The sequence below is a fragment of the Centruroides sculpturatus genome, unplaced genomic scaffold, assembly GCF_000671375.1.
Source record: "Centruroides sculpturatus isolate CEXI.00-Female unplaced genomic scaffold, Cexi_2.0 scaffold273, whole genome shotgun sequence".
Lineage (NCBI taxonomy): Eukaryota > Metazoa > Arthropoda > Arachnida > Scorpiones > Buthidae > Centruroides > Centruroides sculpturatus.
This window is the reverse complement of record NW_019384700.1, coordinates 119,850-136,550: the sequence shown is the minus strand read 5'-3', so window position 1 is coordinate 136,550 and position 16,701 is coordinate 119,850. Positions and strand designations below refer to the sequence as shown.

At 33.9% G+C, this 16,701-nt stretch overlaps 1 protein-coding gene across 1 annotated transcript in view; it reads right to left on the bottom strand.

Annotated features, from left to right (window-relative positions):
* The window catches only part of LOC111627517, a 39,586-nt gene that overhangs the window by 7,609 nt on the left and 15,276 nt on the right, over positions 1 to 16,701 (bottom strand). Inside the window, exon 8 of the mRNA XM_023371107.1 lies at positions 12,335 to 12,695. Within this exon, the coding sequence (XP_023226875.1) occupies positions 12,335 to 12,695 (361 nt within the window). The remainder of the gene's footprint in view (positions 1 to 12,334; positions 12,696 to 16,701) is intronic.

The window sequence follows — 16,701 nt, the reverse complement described above, 5'->3', positions numbered from 1 at the left end:
CCGAACTTTTAATATTAACTTTGTGGCAACGAAACAATAAAACTCTGTGTACTAACAAATTGTCAGAGTTTTATTGTTGCGAGCGGTCGTTTATTGTTATTGCGAACGGTTGGTTTTTCAGTTCGTGCGATTGAAAACTATTTATTTCAAGTGTTTCTTTGAGTTTTTCTTCATTGCTGCGATTTTATCGGTAAGTTTAGATTACGATCTTTCTATATTTAGGTATTTTTGAACATTGTTAAGCCGAATATCACAATTAGTGTCATTTGATTTTCCGACAAATCTCTATTTGCATAACAATTAATCGGTCGTTGCGCGCTTTATTCACAGAGACGACGAATGGGATCTTTCCGCTTATTTTGGGACATACTTTTCACTCTTGTCGTTGTTAATTTTCGTTAAGCTCAAATCCAATCGAATTGTTAAAACAAAATGGAAATTAATAAATACATAACATTGGTATAGTTTATTTATATACGCATCATATCCTATATGAAATTTGCTTCTTTAAATGACTTTTTTATTAGAAATCTTACAATTTACATGAAATTAAGATAAAACGAATGTTTTCTTAACGAATACGAGTTGTATTTTCATAATAGTCGTTTCTTTCTTTTGCAGAATGGATAATTTCAAAGAATTGAAGAAGTGGCGCACCTCGACAGATGGTGAGGAGAAGGAAAGCGCCTCGTCGTCTTCCGCCTCGTTTCCAGTGATTGGATGCTTCCGAAGAATGTCGAGGAGAGCGCCTCCTCTGTTATCAACTATCTGGGACGACGATACCCGGAAGTTGCAGAATGGACGGTGGAGTGTCGATCACGCGAGGTAGCACAGGAGTCGAAAGTGATCGTGGAAACATCCGTCAAGCAGAAGAAGCCTTGGTGGAAGAGGCTTTTCTTCTGTTGCATAAAATAAAGTTTTCTCTGCCGAGGTTATCTTCCACCGATGTCGACTTTTCACCGAATATGGACTCTGCCACCCGAATACGACTTTGTCACACGAAAATGACGTTTCACCCTGCTACGACTTAATTCACTGGACTTGACTTTCGTCCGGGATTGGGTTTTTTCATTTTCAATTGACGGACAGACATTTTGGCAGTGTAAGAGGACTCGTTGTTCCTCTTCGATTAAATTGAAGTTCGTAGAACAACGACAGTTTGATGGTGGGCAAAGTGACAACGAAAACATAAGGCAGTGTTTGTCGAGTTTAAAGACTGCGTTACGCTATTGTTTAGTCGTCAAGGCAACTTATATTATACGGACATTCACATTGTATTTAAACCGGCGTTCAACTGTTAACCCTTTCTCGTTATCAGTGAAGTGCTGGCGAAACTTGGGGGTTGATAGGTCAAACTTGGCCGGGTTCCATCCCTTACTTTATTATCACTTCTTAGAATAAAATTGCATCCGAACGAATGATTTTCATTCGAAATATTGCCCAAAATAACAAAAACTCAATTTTATACAAATTAAACCTCTTTGTAACGATTACACTAACAGCATTCGGTGGGTGGCCATACACGGAATTGTAGGTCATAGCTTCCTCGGGTTTGAAACTACAAACTGTAGGGATTTCAGAAGTTTGTAAGTTAAACAGTTTTGATAATAACTAAAATTATGCCTGATTTTAAATCAAGTTTAAGTTACTATCCTGTACAGAGGTTATAATTTTGTGTAATTTACAGATAGGCTACGATTCCTTTTTCATGAAATAAACGTTGTAAATAAAAATGAGTTTATTAAAAGATTGCGGCCTAAAATTTACCTCAAATCAAAATTTTCGCAGTATTGACAGTACAGTATTACCGTCGCTCTCTCCCTATCTGCTTAGTATCCGGCGACAACAAATACTATTTAATTCTAAACCCAGATTATTATTTCACGTTTAATGACTTGTGCCATTCGTAATTTTAGTAAATATAAATACCTATGTAAAATGATTCTATATTAATAAAAATTCGTATAAAAGATTTGTTTTTGTTATTTATTTTTGGTTTTAAACGTAGCTTTAACTTTTAGTGGTAGTAACCATTATTACTCGTAAGTTTACTTCGAATCCAATGAAAAATCCTCAACTTTCCCTTCATATGGTTGCCATAAGTTCAAGACCAGAAATTAGGACATTGTGAAAAAATTGATTTATATTCAAAATTAGATAAATTAATAACTACGAATTTTATTGAATTATCAATAATTGAAAACTTTTTATTATTTGTTATTATGTAACACATTTTAACTAAGTTTGCTTTTGAAAACCTGGCTGCCTTATTGCGTACCTGCAATCCATCATAGATATGACTAAGGCTCACAAGGGTAAAAAAACAAGCAAAAAACAAAGAAGCAAAAGCTAGACTATGGGCAGATGTAACCATTGATTAATTCATCGTCAATGATTACACGAAAGTTAATTATTGACGATGAATCTGAGAAGCACTGTCTAGAATTGAAAATATTATCTGTTGTTATAAACTACCTTATCATCTATTGTCATTTAGCTTCATATAACCTAGCGGATTCTTATACTGTAAAGTATGAATTATTAATTATAAATTAAATTTCACCATTACAATAGCTTTCCAAAACTAGCAATACAAATAGAAATTAGTACAGTTTCAAAGTTTTGCGAATATTTTAATATTTTATATTAAAAAAAAGAATACATTTTGTTAAATTACTTCGCTGTACATTCAGAAAACGGTTAAATCATTGTTCTTGCGTACAGCATTTGAAAAAAGCATTTTCGTTCTTTAGTAACTTCCTCATTAAGTAATATCCTTGAATTATTCACTTTGCTCAGTATAATTAGAAATATTATAACGTAATTTTAAAATTTGAAAAATACATATATAAAATAAATACAATATATATCATAAAACTAGGGAAAAAATAAAGATAACTATAGAAAAATATAAAAATAAATTTAAGTTCTTGTTAGTCATCACAATACACCAGGAGTGTACAAACTTTTGGCTTTCTTGAACACATTTGAAGACAAAAAAAATGTCTCGGGCCGCACATAAACTATAAAACTACAGATAAAGATGACACGAGTAGATTTTCCGTTCCAGGCCGAAACAGACGATGAAATAATTTATGTAGCTAAATTATAGTTAAATTTTTTAGCCCAAAAAGTAGCCAATTCGTCAAATAATACTTTGTGCGCGAAACTAAAAGGGTAGTCCATTTTGGCGCAAAGTAGCCAAATCTTTTCATTTGAGGTACAGTACATAATATGCGTATAATTTATGCTGGTAACCATCTTAACTTCTGTCTTCAGCGCTTGTGGACCTCGCTGCACTAGCGGAAATAGCTTAACTGTCTTTTAACAAAGTATACTAGAAAATGTGTACTAAGTATATTTTTAAAGATTATAAGTGTATATTAACGGCATCTTATTACAAATTTTTAATAAAAAGCATTACAAAGCCCAGCGAATTTCAAAAACATTGAATAATAAGTATTAAAAGATCTCAATATTTTGAAGAGGTTTTTTTATTTTATGTTGGGTCGCATTCGTTCAGCGCTGGGTTAGACAGCTCTTCAATACACAGTACAAATAAGCTATCAGTTGGCCAGGCGGTCAAGGGGTCAGTCTACCTCTCTATGTGACCGGAATGAAATCAGGCAGGTCAAAATCTCCAGGAAATTTTTGTGGGGTGGTCTGTGCGGAATTCATCGGAATCTGTTTCCCAACACCCGGCTGGCCCATTGTGTTTCCTGGACGAACCCACGATGGGCTTGAAGAAAGATCTTTTTAATGCCCACGAGGAAAAGAATGAAAAAAAGTGCAAATATAAGTATTAGATTAAAACTAATACATAATCTAATAGTTCGATTATTGCATTTTTATAAAGTAATTTTTTTAATTATTTATCTTAATGTATAAAGTAACTAAAACACTTGGCATTGCCGGATAGTACAATTATGTAACTGTAATTAGATAAAATTCTGTTTTGGCTGGATAATGACGAATTATGTAAATGTATGTTGTAACGCTTCTATGCAATCCAGTAATAACGCAAGAAATTTTGTCGAGTGGTTACAACACTACACTTAATGATCGTGGTGTAATACAGTATAAACAAAACCGAAACCTTTAAGCCTGAACTGCCAGATTATTTTTCGGACTACTCTATCCGAAATATCGACTTTCGAAATTTTCTACTGTTAAAATATTATGGAAATATAATCATCCAATTAAAACCATTCTTAATACTAAGTGGCGGATTTAGGAATCGAGAGGCCCCAGGCGCAATTCAATTTTGAAGCTCCGTCTAAATATTGATATTTTCACTAACCCTGCACTCTACAGTGTGCATTCTACGCGTACGTTGTTTTACTCATCAGAGTAAAACACTATACCGGTGGTCCAAAAAAAGTAATAGAGAAATAACGTTGAATATAAAATTACAAAAGCCTGGCTGTATTTAAAAGGTTACTGATGTCCAGATTGTATTAATTATGAAAATTGAAACTTATTGATACAAGAATTATTTTTATTTTTTTATTTTTGACTCTTTCCACCCTGTGGGCACTAAGAGGGCCTCGTTTTAGCAGGCACATTATGGGTTTGGCCAGGCTCACAATGGGGCGTCCGGGTGGTGAGGGAAGCGGCCCGACATATCCAAACGGACCACCGCCAATCTTAGGCTGTGTACACACTAGGCTTTTGCGTTGCGTTAAACGCGCGTTAGCAGCGTACACACCAGGCGTTAGCTCGGCGTTAGACGAGCGTTTAGTGGAGCATATGCACTGGCTCAGTTTGGAAATGGACGTGAAAGTAATTGCTTGTGTGCCCCTCCTCCATCGTCGCTATAAAAGACAAACAGGCAGAGGCAAACAGAATTTTGGGTGCACCTAATATTACGAGATAGACTGACACATGGAATGTTTGCGACGTTGTATACAAAACTAAGACAAAATAAACCCAAGATTTTTAATTCTTTTAAAATATCTATAAAATCCTTTGACAATGGTTGGTCTCTCTTAGATTTCATCAATAAATAGATCAGTATCGAAATGATCGTTCTCCATTTCGGCCAACGTACGTCCACTCTACCCGAAAACGCACGTCCACTCTACCCGAAAACGCACGATCGAATGTACAGTAACATGGCAGCACATATATCTCAAAGCAATCGGCTGACGCCCGCAAAACACGCGTTTTAAGAAAAATCTATAAACGCGCGTTTAACGCGCGCTTGGCCAAAAGCGTGCGTTTGAGTGTGTACGCCTATGCAAAACTCTTGGTTAGTCAAACGCGCGTTTAAAAACGCCTAGTGTGCACGCAGCCTTAGTACCATTAAAAAGTGATTTTGTTTTAAATGACCTTAAAAATGATTTTTAAGGTCAAGAAAAAAGCTTCCATCCGATTCTCCATGCATGACTTCCTACCGTACGTAACTGCATTAACAAAATTAATATATTTTCAGTATACATTCGGAGTTACTGAAAATATATTAATTTTGTTAATGTACAGTACTTGCATAGAAAGTCATACATGCAAGGGCAGTGGCACATTATCGTACGGGTAAAAAGAACAATTAACTGGAACCCATCAATGTTTTATAAACTCATTACAGTACTAAAAATATCAAAATGTAAATTTGGGCTATATCTGGAGACTCTAGATTGCCAGTGTGGTGCAAACGAGGGTGTACTGGCACAGCGCAGAGGTCGTGTTAAAGAAACGAAGGAAGAACGAAGTTACCAGGAACATTTTGTCAAAATTCCCCGAACAAAAAAAAATGTTTGAAGTCAACACCGTACGTGGACCACTAATTCAAATTTTTCTGGGGCCCCCTGAATCTATAACGCGCCATTGTTCGAGGATGAAATGAAAAGGGTGCAAGAGAATTTTGATTTATCCTATGTAATAAATCTGATTATTACAACTACATAAAGGCTACGAAATGATAATAAGGAACATTTTTCCTATAGTACGAGTAATTATAGTGCAGGACAACTGTCAGAATAGTTTTTAATCTTAATTTTGGATAATTTTGTTACTTAAAAATCATAATTAACATTATAAAATATAGACGCAAAAATAATAATATTTTATTATTTATAAAATTATTTAACGATATAATATTGATAAATATCACTGATATATAGAAAAGTAAATTATAAATGCGACGTATTTAATATAATAATAAAATTTAAATCATAAAATTATTATTAACTTTTGTTTTCCATTAAGAAAAGAATCTTGGACAAAAATGAAATAAGCAACATAAAAGGAATAAGTGTACTGTACTCATTAAAATGAAGGCTGAGTGGTCCCAGAGCATCAATTTATATTTTGTTGCTAATATCTGACGTCTTTTGTACGCAAAAGAAGTCCCAGATCTACTGTCCTGCTAATGGACTCTATAGGTAGGCTACTACTATCCATGAGATAAGGGAAGTGTATTTGTCTGAAGGATAACATTTAAAAATTTCCGTAAATCATTTAATTTACGCTTAAAATGCAATACCGCTATCATAGAATTAATTATTCGGTTGAATCAAAAATTGCATACATATAGGGCTAGGGACGTCCCGATACTGCAGATACATTCCTTCGATACCGAATACTTTTTGTGCTCGATACTTTTGGTTCGATACCGGTATCGGTATTGATACCAGTGTTTTTTGGAACGTATCCACCGCACGCAAAAACAGGATAGGTGTACCTTCCAACAGTTAAAACAATTAGAAGGCAACGCGAAAGACTGAATAAAGACAGTAGCAAGGTTTCCAGCTTTGATATCCGATGCAGTATCGATATTATAAGACTTTTGTGGTATCGGGACATCCCTAGAGCTAACCTATGCTAATGTAATAACGTAAAACATAATAACGTAAAACATTAAATTAACCAAATAAATAAGTCCGTTTCAAGTCTTTGCTCGTGTTTTAAATTACAGAAATATATGAGTTTCACGTAAAAATATGAGACCTAATATGTTAAATCAAGTCTGGAAGTGAATACTTACCAGAACAGTGACAAAAGTAAATGCTTTGCTTATGAAATCCGCTGCTGGTTTTCTTTTCTATACGAGCAGGACCCGCAGTATGCTGTAATTGGTTGTGAGAAAATCACGAGAATTATGACGCCACTGTGAATAAATTATTTTTGATTTTTTCTGTTGGTACGGAGAAGAAAAAATTGATTGGTCTACGATATAATTGGTGAGAAAGTTGAGCATGTTCACGAAAATTTGTAATAAAATACTTTTTTAATATATGCAGAAATAAGAAAAATATATAAAGTTTTAGTATTTTTGAGAAAATGGACTCATTATCAACAATTGATTTTTCTTTTTTGCAAGTAAAATTAACAAAGTGTGCGCTAGTAGAATACAGTATTCATTAAATGCTTATTAACAAATTAAACAAAAACAATGCAACTTAGCTTACTGTTGGGTCTATACAAAACTTGTGGAATTTAATGTTGTAGAATTCCGTACAATTTATTACTGATTATTACTGGTGTAGTTTTTGATTAGCAAATAGAGGAGGAAATTCTCCTCCTCTATTTGTTAATTAAAATATACATCAGTATAATAAGTTCTATTAATAAACAAAATCCAAATAGACAGTATAATATACACAGAAAGGTTTCGATTCTATTTCGATTGTTTTGTAAGAAACTCTGAATAATCAGATGTAAAACAAAATAAAAGCGATAATGAATAAAGCAAAATGACAAGTTTAAAATTCACTACGTGTTATAAAATTTGTTATTTCACTGTAACAATGAGTCAAGTTAAATTTAAAATATTTTACTTAAAGAATATGTCATAATCCTCGCTCAGTTGATATATACTGCGGGTCCTATTCAGATAGAAAACAAGAAAAAGCATCCATCTTGAATGTGCTTATAAGGAAGCGTTCCAAGAATAAATTCGGATGCCCACCAGTGGCCGAGTGGTCTCCGTTGCCGCTCATATCGGTGGTGACAGGACCCTAAACACTGGGAAGTTCGTCGTGGGTTCGCGCCACGATCGGACAGGCTGGCTGCTTGGAGTTTTCCGGGTTTTCTCCTTGCCAATAACGACTGAATAGGAGGCCAGTTTCCCATAAAAGTCCTCACGGCGAAGTCGAAGGCATTATTTCCCGCGCGCGCGTATAGGCCGTTCGGATACGGCTGGCTCATCGGTCGCATAGCGATCATAAAACATATGTCTAGTCGGAGAAAGAGCCTATAGAGCTAAAATCTCCATATATAAACAACATCTGAGAAGAAAGAAATTAGGATAAATCAGTAGATCGTTCCTGAAAATTCAGTAGATAGTTTTTTTTGCCCGATTGTCCTTCAATTTGATTTGTTTTTACGTTCTGTTTGCTGAATTTACTAATTGTTGTTGTATATTCGTTCAAGTGAATGATTGTCTCTTTAATCCGAAAATATTTCTCTCGGTAGACTATCTTACTGCAAATCAGGTCCAGAAACTCTTTTATTGTATTTTCAATTCATATGCATTTCGAACTGGTTTCATTTTCCAGTTCCTCTTCAGTGCTCTACAGTTATAATTACAGATATTGAGTTTACAAAAATACAAATTAAAAAATTAAACTGCGTAGAGATATCAAATAACACAACGGAAACATTATTACTAGTACCTTTAAGAATTTTATACGCTTATTTTTTTCCTTTTTCCCGAGTTACATTCATACGGTACTTGTATTTATCTTATGAAATATCTTTCTTGGCGTAAACCGTGATATGATTAAACAATCTCTATAAATAATAATAATAATACAATCATTAATGGTTGAACAAGTAGCAAATATAATACTGAGAGAGCTTGCATATTGACACAAACATGATGACAGGACAGAATACAACACATCAGTATGTATGTATAAGTTTGTAGACATAGGAATACATAGAAATTTACATCATACACTCACAAACACAGTTTAATACACAATTAAACCACNAAAACTATTTACAAATAATTAATATAAAAACCTTTTTAAAAATATTTTTTTTTAAAATTTAAATATACATACAGGTTTTTTCTTCAATATCATTTAAACAATATTCTATTTAACACTAGTTATGTGTCGTATAAATTCACAAGTGTTAATTCATGCACAATAACCTTTATGACACTTGGTGTTTACCAAGGACTATATACTGTAGTTTAAAGTCCTTGGGTGTTTACGTTTTACAAACAATTCGCTTGTTTATTGTTACGTCCTCTATAATTTCATACCATTGTTGTTCAATTTGCATTCCATTAGAGATATTTACAAGATTATTTTTATTTTTTTTTATATGATTTCAATATGTTCTTTGATTTCAATATGTTTTTTAAGAACATATAAAAAAATTTTTTGAATTTGTATTTTTGTAAACTTAATATCTGTACAGGTAACCCCCGTATAACACGGCACTTCTATACCACGGATTCGCTCTAACACGGTTCGAGAATTGGTACCATCCCCCGTATAACACGGTACTTTTATAGCACGGATTCACTCTGACACGGTTCGAGAATTGGGTAAAACCCTCGTACAACAGGAAATGTAATAAATTTTTACATACTTAAGTAATAATAGTTCACGAAAATTATTATTTTCGTGAACTATTAGTACTTAAGTATGTAAATTTTCTCTTCTCGCCTTCTGTCGATACACGTGGTCCTTCTCGAAACTTGTTTCAATGTTGCCAGATCGCGACGCTTCTGCTTCTGATGTTGCCGAATGTTTTTCCCTTATTCCATACTTGCTTTATTCTTCATAAGTGCTTAGCACCATATAAGGAAATTTATAAAGACCTTTTAACTAGAAGCAAGCAATCTAAAATTACATACATTTTGCAAAAGGTAAAGCATGGATCTGAAGATAATGCAGAAAAATGCTCAGAGGATAAGGATAACTTGCCAAAAAGAAAACGCTCTCGGTTAATTAATAGTGTTTTTAGTGATGACGAAGAAAACATTGTTTAATTTATATTAATATGTATCACTTAAAAAAATTTTAATGAAGATATTTATCTTAATTATGAAAATATACTAGCATGATTTTTAATTTTTGGAACCTAACCCTCCTTTTCGTATTAGTTCTTTGTTTCGTATAACACGGATTCGCACAACACGGCAATTTTTTGGAACGTAACTACCGTGTTATACGGGGGTTACCTGTAATTATAATTGTAGAGCACTGAAGAGGAACTGGAAAATGAAACCAGTTCAAAATGCATATGAATTGAAAATACTGTACAATAAAAGAGTTTCTGGACCTGATTTGCTGTAAGATAGTCTACCGAGAGAAATATTTTCGGATCAAAGAGACAACCATTCTATTTGCTATTTTTCTGCATTTATATAAAGTACGAAACAACATAAAGTGTCTGTATGCCGAAAATTCTAAGACAAAAAGTAATAAAAATCTTTGTATTCAATACAATTCAATACAAATATAACAAAAAGTTTTTTGAATGATGTATACAAACAAATAAAACAAAGGCATTCTTTGTCTAAGGGTAGGCAGATTCAGTCTAGTAAATAATATATTACAAACTTAATATAACTATATGAACACAGATTTGATTTGTATTTGATGTAGCAATTGTTACTATCACAAACAACTTTTTTTAATTGTCACTATTTGTATGTGTAAAATCATTAGTGTCGTCTTTGTTATATTAATACATATCACTGTTAAGTAACCGATAAATCTTTCGTTATACTGATTTGAAAACGTTCATTCTGCAACTTCATTGTAATGCTCGATGTGTAAAAAATCATAAATGTTTGTTTTACGTAGTCCGATTCTTTTATTCAAAGTGTAGGTCATTCATGGTCTATAAGATCTGAATAACATTCTTAAAATAAATAGCGATCCATTTCTTGTATTTAAACACATGTTAAACAGCAAAAATGCGTCATTTGTCACGAATATAGAAGAAAAATTAACTCATTTTATACCGTCTTTTATTATTATTTATGATACTTTTATGTACGCGACCTTTGTGCACCCTGCACTTGAACCAAACCAGCAATCTAGTGTCCCTAGATATAACCCAAATTTAAAATTTGATATTCTTACTATAAACAAAAGATTGGTATGAGACCCCTTGTTGATGGTGGCCCCAAGCAATTGCCTTTTTTTCCCATAGGATAACGCGCCACTGTATACATACACCTTTATACTTATAAAGGTGTACAATTCTAACTTAAATTTATTATATTACTATAATATTCGCTTAGTTTATTAATGGAATTCATTGAATATTAGTATATTAAATTTATTTGTAATGAAATCATTCCAGAATATTATTTCAAGGTTGTTTTTGCCTGTTATATATTGTTTACTTGAATAGGATATTTTAAATATCATCGTGTTATTAAATACGGATATATTTGAAGAGGAATAGATTCAAAATAAAGGGGTATCCTTTTCCATCTTTTCATGTGTATTTCTATCGCTAATAGTGTAAAAATACACATTTATTGCACATCTCGAATTGAAGAGTCTCAGTATCCATCGGGAAGAACTCAAATTGTCCCGGATTTTATCTCCAAGTACCTGGCAACTGTAATTACGTGTGATGCTTAGGCACTCGGACACTGGTGAGCCCAGCCAAAAAGAAAAGAAAAAAATAATGAAAATAAAATTTTAGAAATAGAATAAATCCTGTTTAGAAAAGAACATGATTGTACAGGACAGAATTTTCTCTCTGGAATCCGCAGAAATTGCCAGATTCTAGAGAGTTAAAATCCAGTTTAAATCGAATAAGAAACTGACCAAAACGAACAATTGCGGCGAACTTTGAAATAAACATTACAGTATCTAAGTTTGAGGTTGTACATCACTCCTACCGAGAGACGTAATTTACATAATCACGTGTGACAACTTTAGTAAAAAGATTATTTGAGATTTACATAAAAATTAAAGTATTAAATAATCAAAAAGCCAATTTTCACTACACGCTAAACAGTTTCGAATTTGTACATTCGAAACGTTCCGAACGATTCAAAATTTAAAGTAAAATTCAATGTATAACATATTTTTTTTGATTCTGATGAAACCGTGTTGTTGTTATTAAGCTGTTTCTTTGCAGACACACTAAGGTGACATATATCAACACTTGGCAACTTATTGACTATTTATTCAGTTGGTAAACTGAATAAATAGTCAATATAATGTATAACATATATTAATTACGGTATACATAATAAACCACTAATTGCTGTTTATTAAAATGACTTTGGCTCCTCTTTACCAATAAAAACATGGCTCTGAAAAGAGCCGTTTGGTCACTAGATTACAGTAATCTAGCAATTCCGTTTCCGGTTCTCTGGGACATTTGTGAAGATGAACGTTCTACTGACTCCCTATTTTCTTTCTGCCTCGACTGCCCCTTCTATGAGATCTTGCGCTTCGTTCCTTTCTTCTCTTCGATCGTCCTCTTTCTTTCCTTTTTGCCATCCTTTTCGGTTTTGATCGTCTTCTTCCGATCTTCCTTTCCTTCGATCTCTTTCTAGCTGTTCTCTTGCTTCCCATACGTTTTCTTCGAATGTCTCTTCTTAATTTTTTGCTGTAGTCGTTGTAGACGTCGTTTAAAGTCCGAAGCAGGTTTCGATCGACGGGAGTCAATTTCTTCACTCGAGAGGAATCTTCCTCTAACACGGAAGGGGTGAGATCGCGTTTTCTCTTTTGCGCTATTACACGATCGTCCATAATGTTCTTTTTCTTTGGAACGAAAGAAGAATAACGGAATTCGATTATTCGAACGGCGTGTTTTTAAAAGAAACGATTCTGTTCTACGTCAATCGAATACTTAAATTTGAATTTAAAGTTCATTTTTGTTTTTTTTTTCTTTGAAACGATACAGTTATAATTTCATTAGCGTTATTTAAAATGTTTGTAGCAGTAAATTTTTAAAATTATAATCTCTTGATTTAGTTTAAAAATTTTCACAAATAAGTTTAATGTTTTCGCAGTTTATATATTGAAAGAATGAAAAAGCATGGACGCGGTGTAATATTCTTACTTCTAACACAATGCAACAGTGAAAAAACTTTTCTCGAAAATGTAGGCGTTCTTTATGTATTTCGATCTTCTGAATTAGAAAATGATACTCAAAACATCGTATCATCTACAGTTTTTGCACAAATCGCATAAATAACAACAATTTAATTATTAATTTACTTAAGAGATGGCGCCTAACGCTTACCTCTAATGACAAATTACTTTATTCTAATCATTTAATTAGCCATATAATAGCCCGATATTTAGGCGATCGTTCGGCAGTTTAGTAGTTACAAATCGCATATTTTGCCAATAATGATATCATATATAAAAGTAGTACATAGTCTATATATGGCACATGAATCATGCAGAAGTAGAATATAAGTTTAAAACAACAGCATATTGAAATATATACACAGTGAACAGATGCATACAGAGAATGTGGTACAAAACATGCACTAATATCATTCATTGCGTGCTTTCTTAGTTGTCATGGCGTGGCCCCTGCTTTTTCTCTTATAGGGAATTTCCGTTATGTGCTCACGGTGAAGCATCCAGCAGTAGTCGCCCATCATCCGAACATCCCAAGTTCCCTGGTATCGTCGTTCCATGTCCTTGATATCCTGATGGAATCTTTCACCCTGTTCCTCACTTACAGCACCCAGGTTTGGAGGAAAAAAGGTGCGAATTTAAAAAATGTAACTTCAAACTCATTGAGCATTCGAGCATTTTGAATTTCATCAGCATGTTCCCAACTATGTCGATATATTCTAAGCTACGATTGTTTCCCAGAAAGTTTTGAACCACACACTCAAAGGCAGTCCAGTCTTCTCGCTCCACGGCATTCATTGAATGAAGGAATTCGTCTAGCATTACTTTCCGAATATAGGGACCAGTGAACACGCCCTCTTTCAACTTACCATCTGACAGGTTGGGGAACTTGCAACATAGATATTTGAAACAGTTGCCACACTTATTTAATGCTTTGACAAACTGCTTCATTATGCCCAATTTGATGTGCAGAGGTGGTAAAATTATTCTGTCTCTTTCCACTAGAGGGTCACACTTAATATTTTTGTCCCCTAGAACTAATTCCAACCTTCGAGGCCACTGTTTTTACTCTCAATGTTTGTCACGAGCTCGACTGTCCCATTCACAGATGAAACAGGGGAACTTGGTATATCCTGATTGTTGTCCTAGAAGCATACTCAACACTTTGAAATCACCACACACCATCCAATTGTGATCCTCATAATGAATGGTAGTAAGAAGTGCCTTAATGTTGTCATATGTTTCTTTCAGGTGCACAGACTGGCCGACAGGTATTGAGGCATTGAGGTCATTATTGCAAAATATGCGATTTGTGCAAAAACTGTGGATGATACGATGTTTTGAGTACCATTTTCGAATTCAGGAGGTCGAAATACATAAAGAACGCCTACATTTTCGAAAAAAGTTTTTATGACCTTGCAATTTGTTGCATTGTGTAATCGTTAACAAATGTTTTTGTCCTATGTAAAATTGTCACGTTTTGTGAACTCTGATTGATTTCAATTGATTTCAGTTCTTGCGTTTGAAAGTATTATTTCAAACACAAGAATTTGGTTTATGTTAATACTTATCAGACGTATGTATTAATACAGGAAATCCTCGTTAGTTCGAAATTCAAAGGACGAAATAATTTCCAGGTATTCTTCGGTTAACGAGACACCAGTCAAACCATAAAATCCGATTTGCGTTTACATCTTAATATTTGCTTTAATTTAGATTAAATCGTATATAAAGTTAAGTAGAATGCAAACTTACCCTTTCCTTTAAGTATGTATAAAAGTTATAAAAGTCGATTATGAATTTAAACAATGAGTGTTAATACATGTTTCACATCGAAAACGATTAGCATGTTTTCGCGTTAGTATAATTAAACCTTTTTTTTTAAATGTATTTTTAACCTACTTCGCATAGTACCATGTTCATAGTTGTCTCATACGATATCGTCACGATACAGTCATTCTCATTGCATCAGAAAAAGAATTACAGACATTGTTAGTATCAAACTAGTATCAAAAAGTGAAGAAATTGGGACTCACAATAAATATAAAGAAGACTAAGACAATGTGCGTAAGTAAAGATACACACACAATAAAGCTAAAATGCAGAGGAGAGAACCTAGAACAAGTAGTTAGCTTCTGCTACTGAGGAAAAAAATTTTATTCAAACAATAAATTTAACAAAGCAGAATTGGACAGGCTAAAGACAAGTTTAACCAGACGAAAAACATTCTGTGTGAAAAGAAACTGAAGCTTCAATTAAGACTAAAAACGCTAAAATGCTATATTTGGCTCATTTTGCTTTACGGATATGAGACATGGACACTACGGAAAGATATGGAGAGGAAAATTTAGGCCTTTGAGATGTGGTCAATCAGAAGAATAATGAAGATCAAGTGGACAAGCAGGACCATTAATGAAACAGTTTTACAGATGGCAGATACAGAAAGAGAATTAATAAATATAATTAAGAAGAGAAAACTGTGGACACATATTGAGGGGGGAAAATATGAAATCTTCAAACCCGCATTAGAAGGCAAAATTGATGGAAAAAAATCAAGGAAAAGAAGAAAACGGAGCTGGATGGACGACCTCAAGGAATGGACGGGACTGGATGCGAAAGAAATTATTCATAAAAGTCACAAAAGAGAACAGTGGTATTTGCTGGCCACCAACCTCTCTTAGGAGAATGCAAGGACAGAAGAAGAAGAACGAAACGATGACGTCATCTGTGTATATATCAAAATATATTTTATGCTAGCAGATGAGTCCGGAGTTGCTGGGGCAAAAAGTAACGATAGCAAAGATTAAGATAATTACATTATAGCCATCTTACCCGTTTTCACAGAATGCAAGAATTAGGTCCTCCGTTTCCAGACTAATTAGAGAATTTTTACATGGGTCTAAAAATATGTTCGATTTTCTGCAAAAACGCAAAAAACCGCACCTGCGCCTGTAAATCTTGCACGCCGCTTTCTCTTCCATTGTTACTCAACACTTTCATTCTTAACACTTCCATTGTTAACGAATACACTTCTTTCACCCCCCGTGGTACCCTACTAAATTTGGTAGCCTACTAAAACGCAGTCAAAAACGCAAAAAATCGCATCTAAAAATAGTACAATAGAAGCCGAGTTCTTTAGGGTAAGCCTTAACTTCCAGCCCTTATATCTTCAACAGCATGTCCTTCAGGTAAAAACGGGAACCTTCTTCATGGATGGGAGATAGAGGGCTACCATATCATATAACTCCCTTGATCGTACCGGGACTCGTTTTTGAGTTTTAGCTGCACGCACATTGTACACTTACCTTTATAATATACAGTCGACCCCCCTATAACGTAGGTTCCTATAACGGAAATTCCTTTAACGTAGCGAAAAAATTGTAGCAGTGTTCGTATAAAGTGACTCGTAAAACGTCGTCGCCGACTCCTGTCGCGACAAGATTGGTCTAATCTGAACCAATAGTGGACGAGCAGCCGAACTACTTTCCGCCGCCCAGCGCCACGCTACGGAGACTTTAGGCGGCTAAATTGAGTTTGCTATCGTCTGTACAGTATTATATATAAATTATATATAAATTAGGTACTGTACATATAATTATATATTAATTATATATAAATTAGGTACTGTATATATAATTATATATTAACTTAATTTATTGTAACTTTATTATAATTA